This window comes from Chroicocephalus ridibundus, chromosome 3, assembly GCF_963924245.1.
Source record: "Chroicocephalus ridibundus chromosome 3, bChrRid1.1, whole genome shotgun sequence".
Taxonomy (NCBI): Eukaryota; Metazoa; Chordata; class Aves; order Charadriiformes; family Laridae; genus Chroicocephalus; species Chroicocephalus ridibundus.
This window is the reverse complement of record NC_086286.1, coordinates 50,030,947-50,051,219: the sequence shown is the minus strand read 5'-3', so window position 1 is coordinate 50,051,219 and position 20,273 is coordinate 50,030,947. Positions and strand designations below refer to the sequence as shown.

Here is a 20,273-nt window from a genome sequence, read left to right as displayed (position 1 = left end):
GGGCCGCTGGGTCGTGGGTTGCTGCCGCCCCCCGGGGCTGCGCGGTCGCCCGCGGAGCCCACTGACTCTGGTGTGGCGGGGGCGGGGGCAGCGGCCGCCCTGCCGCTGGAAGCCCGGGGCTTGGTCACGTACTTTCCCCGGAAAAGTCATCTACCTGCGCCTCGTCTGCTCTGTTTCAGGCAATAAAGGGTGTCTGTGGTAGTTCGAGTTTTGCTCTGACAGTGAAACGCCGGGGACCTCAAGGTGAAAGACTGAATTACATGTTTTAAGGACATTTTATATTTTTCTTTAGTAGCAGATAGGGTACTCCTGATGGCAGCTAATAGCCATTCCTCATAGGAACTGTCATACTCGCGCTGTGCTGTTACCCATATAAATATGCAGTCTCTCCTTGAAGCCATGAATTCAGAAATTAGGTACTGTCAAGGTCAATTCCACTACCTAATTAAAGAGGAAAAAAGTGGTTTATGTTTAACTTTAATGGAATCTTTTAATATTTGTTGTGATACTTCATTTTCAAACGATTTGTCTGTCCTTTCTGTTTGATTAAAGAGGAAGCGTGACTTTTTTTACTATATCAGAAGCATTTTCCTCCTTGTTAGCATGAGCAGTTCTATCTTTTAAAATTCTTTAATTTCAATGTGTGCTTCTGAATCAGTCTGTCTTTCTCTTTAGTCTAATGTGCACATAACATTTATGGTTAGATTCTTCTACCGTTACTACCATTTTAGTTTGCACAGAATTCACATGCTTCCACCTCCCCCGCACCCCGCCCCACCAATGATTTTACTGGTCATAAGGACTGAAGCTCTTGGTTTTACTTGAAGTAGCCTCAGTTTCCCTGCAAGCACGGAGATTAGACAGAGCAGTTATAGATAATCTGGGATCTTTTGCTTCAGTCTATCTTGGCATCAGTAGATATGACCATTCAGAACTATACCATCCTGGCATTATGCAAATAGAGCAATTCTTCCCCTCAGTTTTCCACAAGGTGATTCTGCTCAGAGGGTTCCTTTCATCATATGCATAGGTGAAAGTTTCATTGCAAAATTTAACAACTTGTTTACAGATGCTGTATTACTATCTGTATATCTGTGCTTATGAGTATGCTTTAATAATCATTTTCTTTGTTCTCATGTACTTTCTTAATGCAAGAACTCCCTTTTTTTGTGTGTTCTAGATGGCGCTGTCAGATTCAGTCACTACTTGTCTTTCTCCACCTGTGCATTATGTGATTTGCAAACTTGGATTTGAGAAGACAGACACCTATGATATTAATAATATTGTATCTGAAAATGGTGAAGTATGTTGGCAAGCTGTTACGGAGCATGTGTGTTACCTTAAATCAGGTTGGTGTTTACCTGTTGTAGTAGCGATACATTTAAGTCTGATGCAGAATCTCAGTATAGTTCATAGCAATCATAGCTCAGTTATAACATTTTATTACAGCAGAGCGTTATTGCTGCAGGTTAGAGTACATACAGTTCATATCTACAAGGAACTTAAAATTTTTCATCTGCATTTTGTATTTTGTTATTACTGGCTCCTAAGATTCATGTGATCTGTGCTACATATATAGCTCCTCTTTGCTTCCTCATTCATCTGGGTTCCCAGCTTCATGTGCCTGTACATAAGAGGTTCGGTTCTGCTTCTCTCATAATTGCTTTCTTCTGTGTTCTTTATATCTCTTTTTGCAGTAAATATACAACACTCTGGGACCATCAGTATTCCTATTGTTGCTTCTGGTTTTGTTTCCCCAACTTTAGCTCATACAGAAGTACTGTTTGGTTTCCCTTCTGTATGTAAAACAGTTTACAATTGTTTTTTTAACCAAAACAAAGTATTTATGCCCTGATGAACTCATTGAATTGTACTTTGCAAAATGGCATCATGCAAACTCTTATTAATTTCCGGAGATGGTAAAATGATACATGATTCTGCCTCAAGCAATATATTTCAGTAAATCAGAAGAATTTATTTTCCTATAAAAGTGTCCCACCAAAGAGAAGCAGTGATACCACTCTGGAAGGTACGACATCCATCTGCGTTCTTTAAAGGGTGTAAGTGGTGCAACTTCACCGATCCCTCTGAGTTTGCACTAGCTTCCATCTTGAATATGTGGAATTTATGTACTCTAGTAGGTTCTTCCCACTTCAACAACACCAGAACATCATAATCCTCTTTAATTCCATATTTTCTTGCATTAAATTGTTTGGGGTTTTTTTTGATTTGGAGAAGGTACTTGATCTTATCTAGTTTCACACTGTACTTTTACTTTTCTATATCTTATATGTGTGGTCTTTTGGACAGTAAATTGTAGTGTATTAGTTGTGTTAAAACAATCTGGATAAAATTCTCGGTGCTAATTATGTACACAAGCTGTAGCAGTTTTTAATCCTTGTGATTTTTAAAATATTGGACCTTCGGGATATTGGCACTCTAATCATCTTCTGTTTTTCAATTTAAGATCAAAGTGTGGATTATATTGAAAGCATACGATCATTAGGACCGGTATGTGAATCTGTTAATTTGCACTTCAAATCTCTGACCAAGGAGCAATTTGTAATTCAGTATGCATTATGGTTCCGCTGGACAAACTGCTCAGAGGTATGGAAACATCTGTTGACACTTTGTGTTTTGGCACATGAACCCTCTGTGGAAGTTTAATGTGGAAGATATCAATGAACCAAAATGCTTAGAATTTGTAACTAATTGTCCTTCTCTGATACATAGTTGCTTCTAATTTTCCCGACTTTGTAATTAGATTGCATGGAAATTATTACAAGAAGACCTGAGGGCCTGTTTTAACCTAACATGGTGGGATTTTGGTTTTCTAATAATCTGTGCTTAATATCAAGTTTTAAAGTCTAAAGTTAGTGTTGATAATTTTTATAGATGTAAGGCACTAGATATATTGCAACTAAAAATACAAGAGGTGCTCTAGGGAAGTTTCTTTCCAGGTATCTACATTTTTATCTCTTTGGCGTGGTTTTCTTTCTACATTTGCGTAGCAACTATCACGGAGGAATATTTAGGTTTGTCTGTGCTTTTGACAATTTGATTTCTCCTTTCAAATATTTAACACAACATTCTTCCTCTCCCCCATCACACAGTTATTTCTTGAAGTATTTGATGTTCTACAATATACGCAAACTACAGAAGTTGCTCTTGGCTTAATGAAACTAACATCATGCTTGGAGCGAGCCTTGGGTGATGTAAGTGCTAGCATGAGGAGTCTTGCAGATTTGGTTATATAAGACGAGAATGACCTCTTGGATTTAATTGCATGTTGAAAAAGTGAGATTACCCTGTACTGTAGTAGTATGCTAATAGCCCGGCTGCATTTTGGGTTGGACAGATGTTCTTTTCTGGATCCAGTTGTGCAAATGGAAGCATCTTCTGGGGCTCCTTCACCTGTGCTGATAGAGTTGCTTGTGTGAGTGCTGTTATTAACCAGTTTCATTAAAAAAGAGCAAAGTTTGTTTAATCAGTGTATATATAGTAGGTCTTTGTTACTCTGATTTAACTGAAACAGGGAGCAGCATACCTTCCGCAGAAAATCTGATGATGTAGAAACTTCTGTGAGGAGAGGCAGGAGCACGCAGCTGGAAATGGGCTGCTAGGATGACTTCTTTCCTCAGAGCTCTGTTTGCAGAGTGTACATCTGTTTCAGTGCTTCGGCATGATTCTTGTGCTGCAAAAACATCTAGAAGTCAGCTAACAACTTAAATTCTTGACCTAACTGATCAGCTGGGTAGATTTGGGATCCATCCTGTAGTCCTGAACGTTTGTCTTGTTAACGTGTTCCTTCTTGCCTTTACCTTGTAATAGTTATTAAAGGCATGCACTCTTGTTGTGCTTAAAGAGTTCGTGCTTAAAGTGTTATGCTGCAGGAGTTCAATGACTGGCATGAGGGAAGCAGAGGGTATGTGATATGACTTAGACTTAAGAATTCTGACTGGTATTAAGAAACTTGTGTCGTGAATCCTTTTTGTGTCGTGAATCCTTTTTGTGTCGTGAATCCTTTTTGTGTCGTGAATCCTTGTTGATGGAACATGAATTAGGCTATGGTTCAACATTTGGTGATAGCACTGCTTAAGTTTGTTCAGTCAGTCTTCACAGCCATCTGCCGGTATTCTATATGTTATGTGAGTGCAAATATTGGAAGGCCTAGTAGCAAGCTAGATTAATGAACTGGTCCGGGTACCTTTCCACCTTTTTCCCCTACTTCCATTTTTGTTTTTCAGTTCTATCGGTTCCTAGGTCAGCTTCACTGCATGACTACACAAACAGATGCCACCACTACTTATGGGCATGCAGGTTAGGGAGAAGGGAGCAACAGCTGTTTTAAGAGGCTTTGGTGCTAGGTCGTATTGCCCACAGATAAGATAATATAGCTGGTTGTTAAAACTCTAGGAGGACCTCTGGAGAAGTAAATGCCAGAGAAAGAACAGTGGGCTAATTCACACCTAGACAAACAAATTTGCCCATGAGTGGGGTGAGGTGTTAAGTTTTGAAGTAACGAAAAATTATGAAAGACTGGAAAAAAATGCCAGGGAGAATAGAAAGAATGGAAGGCTTCATAGCAGTTGAGACTAGAGATGCTGAGATTGCCCCACTAGGATAAAATCTAGTTTAAGGAACATCCAGAATCAGAAGACAAACCACAAGTCTCCTTGGTTTAACATGACAGACACTGTAGATTTCTAGGGTAAGAATGAAGTATGGTGTCCTGGGTAGAGTTTATTCCCTTAATTATGTGTTCTTGTTGTGCTTTCCTTTTTTTTTTTTTTTTTTTTTTTTTGGAAGAGAAGAGCAGTATGCATACAGACACTGTGGAAAGCCTAACTATGCGAACATTAAGTAGGATATCCACTGTTTCCTGATATATTCCATAAATTTTAACATTTTGTGGGTTTTGTTTGATTAGTGTTTTTACAATAATGAAAATGGTTACTGGGTGAAATAGTCAAGTTGTATGTTTGAAATACAAAGAATTATACTGAATTACTTATGTTATCTGTTTTGCTTTTTTTTGATAGGTCTATTTACTGATTGGTAAAGATTGCCCTTTCCTTCTGAGAGACTTGCTTGCTTCTGAGCAGCTTGCAGTTGTCTTTGGACAAGCTGTAGTAAGTGCATAGTTTTGAAATAAGTAATAAATACTGAGCTGGTTTTCTTCTTGCCAAATGGCAGGTTTCCAGGCATAACCATTGCTTGCACAGAACAAGAGTTTGTAAATTCTGTAATGTATTGGAAAACTTTTCATTTTACATGTTACAGTCTGGGGGTTATATGGCAAAAATAGTGAATATTGTAAATGGAAATATTTTTTAAGGCAAGCTCATAAGTTCTTATTTGCTTTTGTAGATGAAAAACCTACATACATAAAATTTCACATATCTTTCAAGGGGGTAAGCAAACTACAGAGTTGTCCACCTCTTTCTGAGTTACTGGGAATTGCAAATAATGAGTTGCTGTTAGTGTGGCAAGCTGTGGCCAGTCATTTTGACAGTAGGCATTGTAGTTTCTCAATAACTTCTGAAATTTTCTGTCAGGGAAAGATACAAGGTAATAAATAATAGATTTCTTCATGCAATAATCACTTTGTTTATTAATTAGATGAATGTACTGAGAGTATTCATTGGATCTCCATATGGTCTGAATCTTCGTAATGTTTTGTGGCATGGTTTTGCATCCCCACAAGAAATTCCTGCAAAGTAAGTTACCAAAAAAAAAATCCCATTTTCTTACTAGTCAGACTTGAGAGTGCTTGAAAAGCTGCTAGTAAAACTTATTGCTCTTATTGAAAAAAAAAATTTAAAAAAAGAAAAATATCCAAAGACCTCTGACAGTATCCTGACAGTTTTCCTCTGCTGCTGCTGCTTCTTTTGGAAAGGGATTTCCATAGAATACTTCAGCCATTATAAAGCTCATCAGTTTTAGGACCATTGGTTTTTTTACTAGCAGGAAAAGCGAGAAAGCTTAAGGTCTTTTTTTTGAAACGCGGTTCCTTGTCTATCAGGGCAGTCAGGAATAACTCAGAACAAAAGGCAGAGGAATGGGGTAGGAGAAGGAGCAACAACAGCCAATGTAGAATACAGTGATGCTTTTTTCCTGATTCTGCATTGTTTTTTCATGCTTGTGAATGCAATTAATTATTAAGTGCCCCTGCTCAAAAGAGATGTGGAGCATAGGCTTTGGATGTTCTTTGAAAAAAAACAACCCGCCTTTTGTCCCCGGCCCACAAATGTTGATTCTTTGCAGGTTTTAGTTGTATAAGCTTTTCTAATATATTATGGTATTCTCCCTAGATATTGTGCTATGCTGCTTTTTTTAACTGCAGGATTGGGTCAGTTGTTACAGACGTATCTTCTGCAAACTAAATGCATTTTAGTACATTGACCTTACGTGATCTTTGTTAGCTTAGAGGAGCTTGATGTATTTCCAGGCAAGTATTAAACCATGAGCAATTTTTTATTATGCTATATTTACGACTGTTCCATTGTCAAAAAGTGCTGTTGAAAATAGTGCATTTTCCACAGTTCTAAAATTGAATCTTAACTAAGATGCCTGTATACACTCTCATTAGATAAATCAATCATACTTGTGGGACAACTTTTTAATATGTAGGTGGTTCCACTGACTATTGAATCAAAAAATACAGAGTTCTAAAATAATTATAACACATTGAAACGTTTAACTTCACTGCTTCTAAAAGACTTCAACTGTATGTTCCAGTTTTTTGATGATGAGAGTTCATTTCAAGTAATAGTCATCTAGTTTGCCTTTACAAAGTCTAAATCTTTCCAAAATCAGTGTGTTCCAACTGTAAGGGTCCCAGCAGGAGTGACCTGCATTTGACAGGGAAGGTAGTGCTAAAACAGAGTAAAGGATGTTGACACATCTTCAGTACACATATGCTTGTCTCAGGGGAGGACCTGAAGTGTCAGTAAAATCTTCTCATCTCCCTGGCTGCGGGCCTTACTTGGTTTATTCCTACTATTTTTAAAGCAACAACAGCAATGGGGGATCTTGGTGTCAATGGTGGTCATGGCCAATTTGTGCTATGTAATCAATTTGCCGGTGGAACATCTGTTCACGGAACTGAGACAGGGCTTCTGGGAACCAAATCAAGCTGATAACATTCCAATCATCAAGTAGTATAAATGCCGTAGCTGTTGAATTGCTTCAAAAAAACACCTACTGCAATCAAGTTGCACTCGCAATTTTAAGCTTTCTCTTGGATAAGATATTTATAAGTGAATTCATAAGTGTGAGTTTCATTATATGGTAGCATTGAAGTATGAAGTGTTAATTTATTATGCTGGATGTCAGCACAGAAAATTGTTAAAGTAGGAACAATGTGCTCATGTTCAAATGTTCATACCATTTACCTAATTGAAATGACTAATATATATTACAGTCTTTTTAAGGATTTGAAGTAGGTGGAGAACAACTCAACAGAAGCTGGGTCCAGTTGCTGTGTAGTCTTTTAGTCTCAGTAAAAAGCAGCCACAATTTTTTAATTGTCTTTATTCTGTTAATTTTATGTTATCACTAAAAATGCAATCTTATAAACGCAATTTCTTATCGTAAATGTAGTTACCATTGTATTTGCATAGTTAAAATAAATTGGGTAACTTTTAAGTCTCCCTTTAAAAATGCTGAAATAATCCTGTATTCTCAGTGAAATATTAAGAATGAATTAGTAAATCATAGATTGTATGTATTTTATCAATGTTGTTTTGCTAACTTGCAGATCTCAATCATGAAATGCTTTCCATAGCTGAAGAGCTAGTAAAACTGTCCAGTTTTGTATTAAAAACAATGTTACCATTTTGGATGGATGCTTTAACAGCTTTCAAGCAAAGCAGGTAACAGTCGTTTTGGGTTTTTTAAAAATATTTTTTAACAGAATATAAAAAGAATATATTCTGTATTTATAGCATAATAGCAGCATTTGTAGATTCCAAAGCTTTTTGCTGTTGTAAAACTGTTGCTTAAGAACATATAGTTATGCATTGTTACGGTGATCTTTCAGAAAGTTTGTAGATTTCATGCTTTATTTTGTGCCACCTAGGATTATAAACTATATTTTGAAATCTAAAAAGAACTATTGCAGATGTAGCCAAAAGGAGAGCTTTACAAAGCAAGTGGAAACAAATCTTCAGATATTGACATTTGGATTAAAAAAAAAACCAAATTACATTGTTTTGTCTTCCTCTCCCCTGCTCCACCTTTTTGTAAGTTATTCTCATCTCTGAGCTGGTTTGAATTCAGTGGTCAGTTTCTGTTGGGCACAGGTAGTGATTTATTGTTTATTTACAAAGTGCATTACAAAGGAATTTTGTTCTGGGTTGTTTGGCCTGAGAGTGTAACTCTGGGATGGCTCTATTTTCCATTTGGATTAGATTTATAAGGGGGGAAAACCCCTTTGGGTATCTCTGTTATTTTTTCAGGTATGCTGACTGTGTGATTCTCTTACTTCCTCAGCTGGAAGTTGGACTTAGATTGCTCTTCACTACAACTAATAAGTGTCCAAACCGTTTGCTAACAGCTGAGGTAAAATTTCTGTCTAAAGTCAATTATGATTTAGGGCTAACAATATTTGCAAAGTATTTATTCTAGAAGCATAGTGTCTAAACATTTACAGATTTTCCCCCAAGATTTTTCAATCAGTTGTGGAACATTATTTACAAATTTCCAGCAGACTTTCATGAATGTCTCTTATCTTTTTGTAAAGATGTCTGCCAGTAAAAGAGGTCTGAAAAAGTACTTGAAGGTTAGTGTTCAGAAACACTAGTTTAGGGTGGAAAGTAGATCATGTTATATTTATTTTAAAAAACTTGGCACAAAATCCAACAGCCCCTTTTTTCACTTGTAAGGGGTTGGTTTTGCTACTCCTACACCTCTGGTTCTCATGCAAATGAATAAATATAAGTTTGGTATGCATGTCTAGTTAATTGGTTTTGCTTGAAAATCAAATAATATTCATTGTCTTTTTTTCTAGCCTTCTACTCTCTACACCACTTTTGATGAGGTAATTTGGATTTTTATTTTTTTTTTAAATATGTGTCAGTGCCAGAATTTAAAAACATGCATGTTTTCCATTACTGGAGACTAGAAAGCACTTTCTTTTGTTGGATAAGATATTATTTCTGATTTTTTCCCAAATAGAAGATGACGGACAGTAAACATTTTAAATTTGGAGTCCCTCAGAAAAATATAAAAATTAATACAAATTTTAATGGACAGACTTTAATTTCTTCTGAATGTTTTTATCTTGAAATTCTTCATCTCGTAGAAGCAAACATTCTGTCATTTTTCATAGATTCAGTTATTCAAAATAAATACAAATAAACATTGCAAGCAGAAATCCTCAAATTTTACAACTCATTAATTATCTCAAATGGTCTGTGAGTAATAATTAGGCACATTGATTCTTGAGTGGCAGAAGTAATCGCTTAAATTTTGAGGAACTAATTGCTTTAGTTGGTGTTTTTTCTTTGATTGTTTGGCTTTCAGTAATAAGTTTCTTTTCACATTACTTTTTTCTAGATGCTAGCAAAGCATTTGGATAATGAAGAAGTCAACCAGCTTCCTGCAGTTCTTGAGGAACCTACCATGGCAAGTGTTTTGAAAGTTTTTTTTTGTTGTTTTTGTTTGTTTTTTTTTCCCTTGTTGTTGTTTGGTTTGATTTATATTTAATAATGTATTTGTGATAGTACCAAATACTCATTTATTTCACATAGCTTATCTCCAGCAGCTTAGAACCAGAAGCTTGTTACCTTTTTTCATTGTGAAGGATACAAAGTAGTACCTGATAAGCAATATTGGGTTAGGATATAAGACTATCTGAAATATAGAAGTCTCAGAGATATTTGTCTTTAGACTTCTGAAGATCAGCTGAATGGGGCAGAGGAAAAATGGATGCCTCATACAGGGAAAATTAAAACTTATTTCTGATTGCCTCTGAGACACTTCTTACACTACCTGGGCAGATAGCACAAAGACATATCTGCAAACCTACCAGAGCACATCCTGCATCTTGCCACCCAAACAGATAGTGAACATGAAAACTAGGGGCGTTCAATTTAGAGGCCTTTTGAGACTGTAGGGGAGACCTGAGTTTATTGTCCTTTTGCCAGAGGCAGTGGGGCTGTGGAGGACTTGGGACACAAAGCTGAAGGAAATCTGTTGTTACCTCTCATGAAATAGCATGTATGTTAGTTTTGAATTTCCTCAGAAGCTACCAAGAGTTGCCTTTTTTTTTTTATTTTGCTACTAGCATAGTTTGCATTTTTTTTTCTGACCATCTAAATGCCCTTTTCCTATAGACATGATCACATACTTATCTTTCAGAGGTATTCTATACACTGACTATATTGCATTCTATGTATACAGTAGAATTCTATACACTTCGTGTATGTTTCCACAGGAATTTCTTTGGGATTTCTTGAATCACCAGGAGGGTCCACGTATAAGAGATCGTTTAAGCCATGGAGAGATCAATCTAGAAGCATTTCCCAGAAAAGTAGCTAATCAGATAGTTGCACTTGCAATTACTCTCCTCTGCAGATTCTCAGATGAGGACATGTTTGCTTTTAAGGTAGGGACCAATATTATGCTCTCAGAAGATTTTTTTCAGGAGTTTTGGATGGCAAATCTGATTTTAGAGATTTCTGATTCAGAGAGAGATTATGACTGAATCTTGATAGCAGCTTTTTGTGGAAATGCAGTATTCCTCCAAGTAAAAAATTGTGAAAGTATGTTTTTTCTAGTTTTGTAGTGAAATAAGTACAGAATTTTTTGCAAAAGATTACCCTTTCTTATTGCACCTTAATTCGTTTGCTTAACCACTCCTTATTGACATGGTTGATCCATAAATTATAGTGGTTCCACTGAATTTTATTTGTCAAATTTTGTCCGTACCTAGCACATTTATCTGCTGAATTATTGGAAAGGTATGTAGAACAGCCGTAGCTCAGTCACTGAGCTATGTAATATTTGAGATTTTCTTTCTCTGAGACACTATAAATAATGACGGCTCACTAACAGAGGTGTGATTTGTATCCACACTCTATACTGTGAATTTGTGAACACTTTTTGTCTAGCAATACAGGTTTCTCAACATTAGCAATTATTATATTTGCTCCCCCCAGTATTCTGTGAATATTTAGGATTACTTCTTTCAATATCATACAGCAGCCTGTGAGATAAATCTTCCATTTATTAGTTGAAGCTCTTTTTAGTTTCTCAAGATATATTGCATGCTGCTGCATTAAGAGAGTACTTGGTTGCTTTTCTGTCAGCTGCTGTCAGGTTTCATAGTTAAAATGTGTCAAAGAAATTAAGCTTTAAACACTGACTGCGCTGATTACTGCTTTCAGCCCTCAGACATTTGGAAGACATTGACTTTAGTACTCTAGGTGGCTTCCATAAAGTAGTTATAAGTCTAGGTCTGCATACGATTAGGACAATTTAAAGAAACTTTTGTCTGTTGTCCATGATTTTGTAAATCAGGAACACATGGTCATAAAACCACTGATGAACTGTGCAAGTTGCTACCGTTCTCGATTTCATCCAATTTCCCGACTCAAGAAACAGGTAGGTACTTCCCACTGTGAAAGCATTTTGGTCCTTAAAATTGTAAATCCTTAAAATTGGTATAATTGTTGTGTTCATGCTTTGATTGCCCTAAAAAGTTAAAATCTTACTTTTTTTTTTAAATGAGCTTTTTAGTTTTATCTTTTGGACTTTACAGGAATTTACAGTTGCTAAAATGAGATGTAATTAAGCACAGTCCTTTTGATGTAATTGGTGTTTGTGCCCTTGTGCTGGTTTTGGCTGTGGTAGAGTTAATTTTCTTCATAGTAGCTGGTATGGGGCTATGATTTGGATTTGCGCTGGAAACAGTGTTCATAATACAGGGATGTTTTCGCTATTGCTGAGCAGTGCTTACACAGAGTCACGGCCTTTTCTGCTCCTCTCACCAACCCACCAGCGAGGCTGGGGGTGCACAAAAAGTTGGGAGAACACACAGCTGGGACAGCCGACCACAACTCTCCAAAGGGATATTTTGTACCATATGATGTCATGTTCAGCAATAAAACTAGGGGGAAAGTTGGCAGGGGGCTGCTGCTTGGGGACTGGCTGGGCATCAGTCAGTTCCTGGTGAGCAGTTGGTTTTATTTGCATCACTTGTCTTTCTTGACTTTTATTTCTCTGTCTTATTTTCCTTTTAATTACAATTTTTTTATTATTTTTTTATTATTATCATTGATAACAATTATTATTTTATTTCAATTATTAAACCATTCTCATCTCAACCCATGTGTTTTCTCATTTTTACCCTTCCAATTCTCTTCTCCCATCCTCCTGCAGGAGCGAGCAAGCAGCTGTGTGGTGCTTAGTTGCCAGCTGGGGTTAAACAATGACAGTCCTCGGTCACTGAATAGCTTTATTCTTACCTGAATGTTTGCTGTTCTGTAGCTTTCTTAATCTTCTTGTTCTTTCTTATGTCAGGAACACTCTGTTTGGTCACGTCTCTAGGAATCTTGGATTAGGGTGTAACTAAAGTTTTTCTTGTATAAAAGCCAGCTGATTAAGATTCTGTCATTGTAGTAAAATGTGCTTTCAAGTGTCGTGGTAGTTCTCTGCCAGTCAGTTTACGATTTATTGAACTGTTTGAAGATGTTCTTCTATTGATTTGAGATTGCAGTAGACATACTTAGTACTTTTAATTTTTGACAGCATTCAAACCGTGTATTACAAAAGTCATGTCAGTTAATTTTTTATTAAAAAGAAAATGGAAGAAAGAATAGTAAATTAGTTTATTCAGGTGATGTTTTAGCATGAAAGTGTACATCAAGACTTTGTGCCCTAACATAAACCTTAACAATTGATGTCAGCTTATGCAATCACAACTACTGAACAAGTAACTTACGACCTGTTGCAGTTTTTTTCTAAAATAGCCACTAAGAAAATTAAAATATGTTGTCCTGTCTGTCAAAAGTTACACTTTCCATAACATTTTTCATGGTACATTTTTAAGGTGCTGGAATGTATGAAGAGCATTCACTTATGGCCTGAATTGCCAACAGTGCCTGAGGAACACGTTGAAACAACTAAAGGGTATGTACGTGCTATTGAAAAAAAGATAATTCTCAAAATAGTTACGAAGAATGGGATTTGAGATGGTGACATGTCTCTTCAAATAAATTACCAGGAAGATGATAGACACCAGAGGGGTTGTGAGAAGATCCCTTTGATCTTTTTAGCTTAATCTATGCTACATACATCAGTACAAATACTATAAAAACTAACAACAGTGTGCTAACTTGAAGGGAATGAGAAGACATATGAAACATACAAAGGTGTTAGTGGCTCCATATTTTATTTTTGAAGAGATGCTGAAGGGGCAGTTAGGAAGTTAAAACAGAGCTTGAGTCCATGACAATAAAAAAAAGAAAAAGAAAAGATGGCTCACCAGATGAAAACCAGAAAATAATTTCTTATTCTGAAAAGGGCTTGGTTACCAAATCAGTGGAAGACTTTGCTTGTAACATTCTCTTGTTATTTGAAAAGGAGAAAGTCATTAATATCACTGGAGGAAACTGTACTTGTTTAGAGCTGAGAGGTGAAAATTCAATGCATCTAGCACATACTAATATGCTGCAGGATTTTGATGAATGAATAGAGGATTAAGGGTGGTTCAGAAAACTATTGAGACTGAGAAAAGGTTGGGTTTAGTTGGAGAAAGAAAATCATGCTTATAAGGTGGAGGGAAAAGAACCATAATATCAGAGAGTGAGAGTGGACATTGAATACACTGCTATCCGAAAAATATGCTTCCTGATGTATGCCGTTAGAGAAATAATAAGTGCTACACAGTTTTATCATCTCAAATCTTAATTTTTTCTTTTGTTTTTAAGGTTGGAAGGAAACACTGAAGCTAGTACTTTAATTTTGATGATGTCTGAAATTTTATCTCGGCTACAGCGATATATGCCCCAGAATTGCTATAGTTCAGATGATCCCATCAATAGTGTCCTAACAGAGAGGTGAGTTTGATGTTCTCCTGGCTCCTGCTGTCGGCTTCTACATGCAGCCCAATACAAGAACTCTCAAGCCTAAGTTACTCATTTCCCTGATTTTAGAACAATGCTTGAAATGTTGCATGCACTTTTCTAATGTTGCTTCTGATTTAATCTAAAGAATTTAAGAATGCAGCTGAACATCATCTTCAAAATTAAGATGAGACATTGTAAATTTGGGGCATTATTACAATGGAGCTTTTACTTGGAAATTAACATGATAAAAATAATCATTTTTCAGATTGGGAAAGCAAAACGGTTTAAATATTTATGTACTGACTAGATTAAGTTGGGTTTAATCTGTTTTGTGTGCTAAAAATGCATCAGAAATTAGTTTTCATGTACTTGGTGTCACAACTGTGTGTGGCATTTAAAATAGTAATATGTCACTACATAATTCTGTTCTTACCTGTTAAGGCCCCAAAATAGAAGATGTCTTGTTATACTTGTTGTCAGACTTGGAGATGTGTTAGTTCAGTTATATCTGACTTGGAATAATGATCAATGGCACTCTTACAGCAGTCTTAAGAGTCCCATGACTGAATGAATATGTCGGAACAAAAATCTCCTAATCGAACCCATTAGGCGTGGGCAGAATAGTGCAAAGAGGATTCTACCTGTCACTTTACTTACATAGCGTGTGCGCCTTCTGTTTCCTACCTGTCTGCACTTTTTTCATGTATGAAAAAGAAGCCTAATTACTAAAGTATTAAACCATTTTTAGTGTTTTCTGACTTTATTGCTTTTTGTGTTTAATGTTTTGCTGTCTCAGAGATAGTTTGAGCATGAGGGAGATTAAGAAACATTTCTATAAGAACAGAGTGTTTAAAGTGATGTGTGACACATTAGGTTAGCAGATTAGAATATGACAGCAGAAATATACTTGGGTGCTTTAACAAAGCATAATCTGGTGTGGTGTTGATTAAAACAATGACCTCACCACCTGCATTTCACAAAATGTGAAGTCTGCTTCTTGTTCTGCCCAGAAGAAAGACCACACACTAATGGGAGTACTCATTAATACCATTTGTTTGAGTGAGTTTTATTATGGTGGATGTTAATTCATTGTGAATTGAACTATGGTGGGAGGCTTCAATGACAACCCTGCTGTGATTTTATGTGTTCACTGTATCATTTCAGCCAGGCAGTTTTGTTTATTGTGGTTGTATTTCTTTGATCTGAAATGGAAAACATATTCAGCAGCAGCAGTTTTGCATTTATATTCAGTAAAGTAATGGACAACACAATCACTACCCCTACTACATAGATCCTTGCTTTTTTTTTTTTTCAGTCATGAGGTTGAGAGTAATCTGTTTTCAGGTTTTCTGAGTTAAAACATTATGAATCAAACCACACCAAATATGAAATGCATTTCATGTTAAATCCAGCTAACAAAAGGTTGAAATTAACAATTCCTTCCTGTTTTGGAGGCTGCTGATTGCACTATGTGATACTTATATTTGCACACTTTATTCGCCGCGACCTGTTCTGGAAATAGTGGTGGTACTCCGTAAAATAAGCACACAGTGCCATCAAGTGTCTGAACAAGTTATTGCCAGCACTGAGTTGAGATACAAACAGTGGATGAACAAGACTCTACGTTCTCGCCAGAGGCATAACTATCTACGCATGTTGAACAGGTTGGCTGATGGTTTTTCTTTACTTTGTGGTTAGGTTTATGAGAGTGTGGCTGCATGCTGCTGTTGCTAGCTTTCAGTGGATTGTCTTCCAAGTTTAAAGTCAAGCAGTGTTCATGTGTTCTTGTTAACCATTTCAGAGTTGTCAACTCAATTCTTGTCCAGGTTATGTTCCTAAAAATGTTAATCGTATTATTTAAGAAACATAAATTAAACTGACAAGTGACAATACGTATTTGCAATTCAGTTGAACTCCACTTTATTTGTTATCTACGGAGTAATGGCTGCTGGTGAGGTTTCCTTTGGAATCTTAACTGTATGTGTTTCTTTTTTTTTCCTTGTTTTGAGGTCTCATAATTTATAGTCTTCATTTATAATTTTGATATTTACTCTGCTCTTTGCTGGAAGACATTTCATAATCTTCTTTTTGCCTCAACTATGCAATATACAGCTATTTTGTATGAATGCAGAAGTCTGAAGAATTTTTTTATATTAATGATTTCTATTGACTTTGGGTTTAGTTTTTTTTTATTTTAAAATATTTTTGCTTATTTCTAGCATTAAATTTTTGTCTCCGGTGCTGCGACTCATCTTAGTGTTGATTACTCTGGAACTAGTCAACATTCATTTGGTTTGTAAGAAGAATCCTTTTGATTATCAGCAGTATCTAAAGTGAGTATATAAGATTTACATCATGAAAATAGGAAGTTTTACACATTCCTTTTTGATCCGTAATATAAATCCTGTAGAGAAAAGAATAAAAAGGAACAGCATGACTTTTAATACATTGTTGTCCTTCTTTCTGTCATTATTGTCATCGTTATATCTCAGACAACGTTCACCCAAGAACTAAAATAACTTAGTTGAAAATATATGGTCCAGATATTAAATATTTAATTTTTATTAGACTCTTCCTTAGGATAGATAGAGAACTATCACACACTCAAAAATATTAATACATAAAAGCTGTATTTAATATGTTGGTAACGTTGCTCCTTGTGTGTCAATTAACAGCTGGTTGGATATCATAGGCGTTGTGAAATATTTGACTGAGAAAGGAAAGGAAGCCATTTGGGGAAAATTATATCACACATTTTATCACCGCATTCTTCCTATGGCAGTGTTTAATTGCAGTTCTGAAAATCATCGCTTCTTACTGTGAGAATGAGGGAGTGGTTCTCTTCCAGAAGTAGAAGAAACCATAATGTATTGATCATCCTGAGGGAGATTTGGAAATCTGGAGACATTACCAGCTTTAAATCAGGCATTGAGATATTTTTCTTTATTTCTTTTTTTCTTTCTATATCCTTTAATGAGTTTTTCTTCTCTGATTTTATTTCTTGTAGGTTTTTGAAATCAGTCTTGCAGTATACTGAGAACTTGGTGACGTATACAAGCTCTGAGAAAAACAAGTGGGATGAAACCATGGAGCTTACAAACAAGGCTTTGATAAAAATAAGGGAAATCTGTGACAGAAAGCTAATGTTAATGCAGCTAGCTACATAAATTAAATGGGTTTAAGATTATTTGGACATTGTTATACCTAAAGAGTAATGGAGTCCTCAAATTTCACATGTCTAATTCAAAGAAAAACTTCATTGTCAAATTTTTGATGCAAGATTTAGTCTTTTTGTTAGTAGGTGGGGTTTGAGATTGGAGTTGAATGATCAAGCTTCCAAAGAATGGAGTGTTTGCCAAATCCAGTGAAAAAGATTTACTGTAAGCTAAATCAGGATGATGCAAGTTCTACTTTAAGTATATTGTGTGTTTTGTAGATTGATTTTATTTTTTTTGTACTTTTCTATTATACTGGAAATATCTAAGAAAAGAGTGTGAATAAAAGCTCTGGAAAATTTTAAAATCGAAAAAGTAATTTTTTACTTTGAAATATACTGGAAATAATGTCAGACACCGTGATCAACATGATAAGAAATGTTGAACATTTAGCACAAAGTAGTGCTCATTGGCAGCTGTGGTTGTTGTTATTAGTTCAAAACAGAGTCAGATCTTGCAGTGAGGTAGAGTTGGTAATACGGTAACCAGCTGTTTATATACCAGGATTTAAAGGAGGTAGGGGGGAATAACTTTTGCATAACATGTGTTTGTTTTGTTCAATTTCATCTGCTCATTCCCAACACATATCTAGCCAGTTAGTGAGTTAATTTCATGCAGATTAAATATGAAAACTCACATGCATATGCTCACAGACATGTGCTTATTGCGGTTCAAAAATTTATTCTCTTGTTGCACACAACATTCATTTGAATAATTTATTTTTTTTCAACATAAATTCTCCCCTTTTCTCATCCCCAAAGAGTAGAATTTCAAAGGAATGCATCAGTTGAAGAACTGATTCACAGAAAGACCACCAGTCTCTATCCATTTGCTTCCTCCTGTTGAGAGTAAAACAAGAGGGTAATGTCTGGAGAATGTTTGACTCTACAAAGGATTTAGAGATTCAAGTTACATTTTAATAAGATTCTTTGCAATGTTTCCTGACTGGAAATCACAGTGAGAGAATTATTAGTTCAGTTTATTCATTGTGGGGGATGGATATCAACTAAGATCATATTGTATTCTTCATGCTACTCTTGCAATACATTGTGCGTGCCTGAAACTTAACTATGTCACTTTCCAAGTTTTTTTGTTACTATGGAACTGAATGATGTGAAGAAATGTGAAGCAGATAAAAAATGATTAAAACTGGGAATAGAGAATAATGCATCAAATGAGTCACAGTCTGAAATTTCGGCTTTTTTTTAACACCTGAGTTGGCAAATCCTAATTATATTTTTGAAGACTTATTTTGTACCCGTAGGCTTTGCTCAGATGTGTTAACTCTGCTAAGCGTAGCTTGGCAGTGACATTTATGATGACACTTGCTTTGATGATGATAAGTATTGTAAGGCAAAAAATTTGTTTGAGCTTTACATATTTATTATAAGAGAGAGATCAAGAAATTAAAACACGGAGTCATGGTTTAAAAGTATATAAACAGCTGACACACTTTCTCCTTTTGAAAGTATGTTCCTGTACTGAAAAGCACCTTATAAACTATAGATGTTTATTTTCAACATCATAAGTTCTCCTTTTGTTCCTATGTTTAAACTTTGCTATAATGATCTTGCATGCGATTCTCTTCATATACTTTTACCTAAGATGGAGCATGTTGACAGTTTTTCCTTTACTAATTAGTGCCATAGATGTTATTTGCTGCTTTCTGTCTGCACTAAGAAACATGATGGACTTCTGGCCGTTTTGTCAAAGATGCTTTTCCAGTTTGTTTTCCTACCTCTGCAGCTCTCTGATGGGAACGCTGCTACCGTCTATTTTTAAACAAATCTGTAACAGACTGGGACAATCCAATTTATTCTGACTTAATGCTGTCATTTGCCAGTAGAGCTGCATGTGGGGCTTATGGTTTCTTCCTGCTGTTAAAAGACTTGCAGAATAGAGCTGCAGAATTCTCTATATTCTACAATGCACGCTGAAGAACAAATGGCAAGAGACATGATAAAGATCATGGGGTTTGTCCTTTATCAGTTACTTGAAATGACTTCTCCACCTCAGTTATTCATCTTTGCCATCTGTTTGGAGTCACTTTGAGTTTTAAGACATTAGAAAAAATCTTGACTCTGAACTTTTAGTATTCCTGAGAGCAAAAGCAGCTTGGAATAACCAAATAAATCCAGTGGGTACACACATGAGTAATGCTGACAAAACACATCACATTTAAATGCAAGTGTTCTGATTTTTGTTGTCCTAAAGGGAATTAATTCTGGAGCTCAGCTGTCCGAAACTGCATAGTCATCCATTAAGCATTCAAGTAGTTGTTTAGTCTTTTTTCAAAATTCTTTCATTCTTGAAAGTTCAAATATCTAGAATTGTACCAAAGAATGTTTTCTCGCAAGTGTGGTATTTCATCCAAGTATTGCTTGGATTTGTTTTAATTGTTGGTCTTGCTCCCTGAGGTCTGCATTTTCCTGGAGCTACTATTCACTCAATGAATCTATACAGACATAGATGTGGAAGCTGCAGCATCCTGTGGGGAAAGTGGTTGAAATATTTTGTTTACCTGGATAATGCTGAGGAGGGAGTGATGATTATTTAGTCAGTTCTTCCGAGCTCAATTAATCAGTTTGTATGTGTGTGAGTATGTGTTTTAATTAAAAATAGCTGAGAATTTGTTTCTAATACTCTCTGATCTTACAAGCTAATGTTAGGCATCCCAAATCAAAGAATTTATGACAGAAGTTTTGAAAACATGGAAAAAAGTCCATCTTTTTGGCTGTCATTGGAATTCCTTTGCATTTTCTTGAATATCCCACCTAAATGAGAGGAGGAACATCTTTAATAATTTTAGATTTTCAGTAGTGAGAAGCAGTTCCTCTGCCTGCCTTTCACCTCAAGGGGAGTTTTCAGGTGAGAGATCGTATTAAATAATAAGAAATGGAATGCTCGTCATTCAAATTGGAATGGATAGAGTTTTCAAGGAAGAGTAGAGATCCTTTGCTGCTTACATTAGAACTAGTGAAAA

The 20,273-nt window shown here is 35.9% G+C and overlaps 1 protein-coding gene across 1 annotated transcript; it reads left to right on the top strand.

The window, feature by feature from the left end:
- The first annotated feature begins 33 nt into the window (after window positions 1-33).
- ERMARD (ER membrane associated RNA degradation) lies at window positions 34-18,437 on the top strand. Its single transcript, XM_063329106.1, is given in 18 exon segments — window positions 34-243; window positions 1,181-1,349; window positions 2,468-2,607; window positions 3,114-3,215; window positions 5,043-5,132; window positions 5,623-5,720; window positions 6,315-6,451; window positions 7,763-7,877; window positions 8,463-8,565; window positions 9,014-9,043; window positions 9,562-9,630; window positions 10,442-10,612; window positions 11,527-11,610; window positions 13,058-13,137; window positions 13,938-14,066; window positions 15,530-15,739; window positions 16,295-16,408; window positions 17,083-18,437. Coding segments are annotated over 17 exon segments (2,001 nt in total). The 5' UTR covers window positions 34-243; the 3' UTR covers window positions 17,243-18,437.
- The last annotated feature ends 1,836 nt before the right edge of the window (window positions 18,438-20,273 follow it).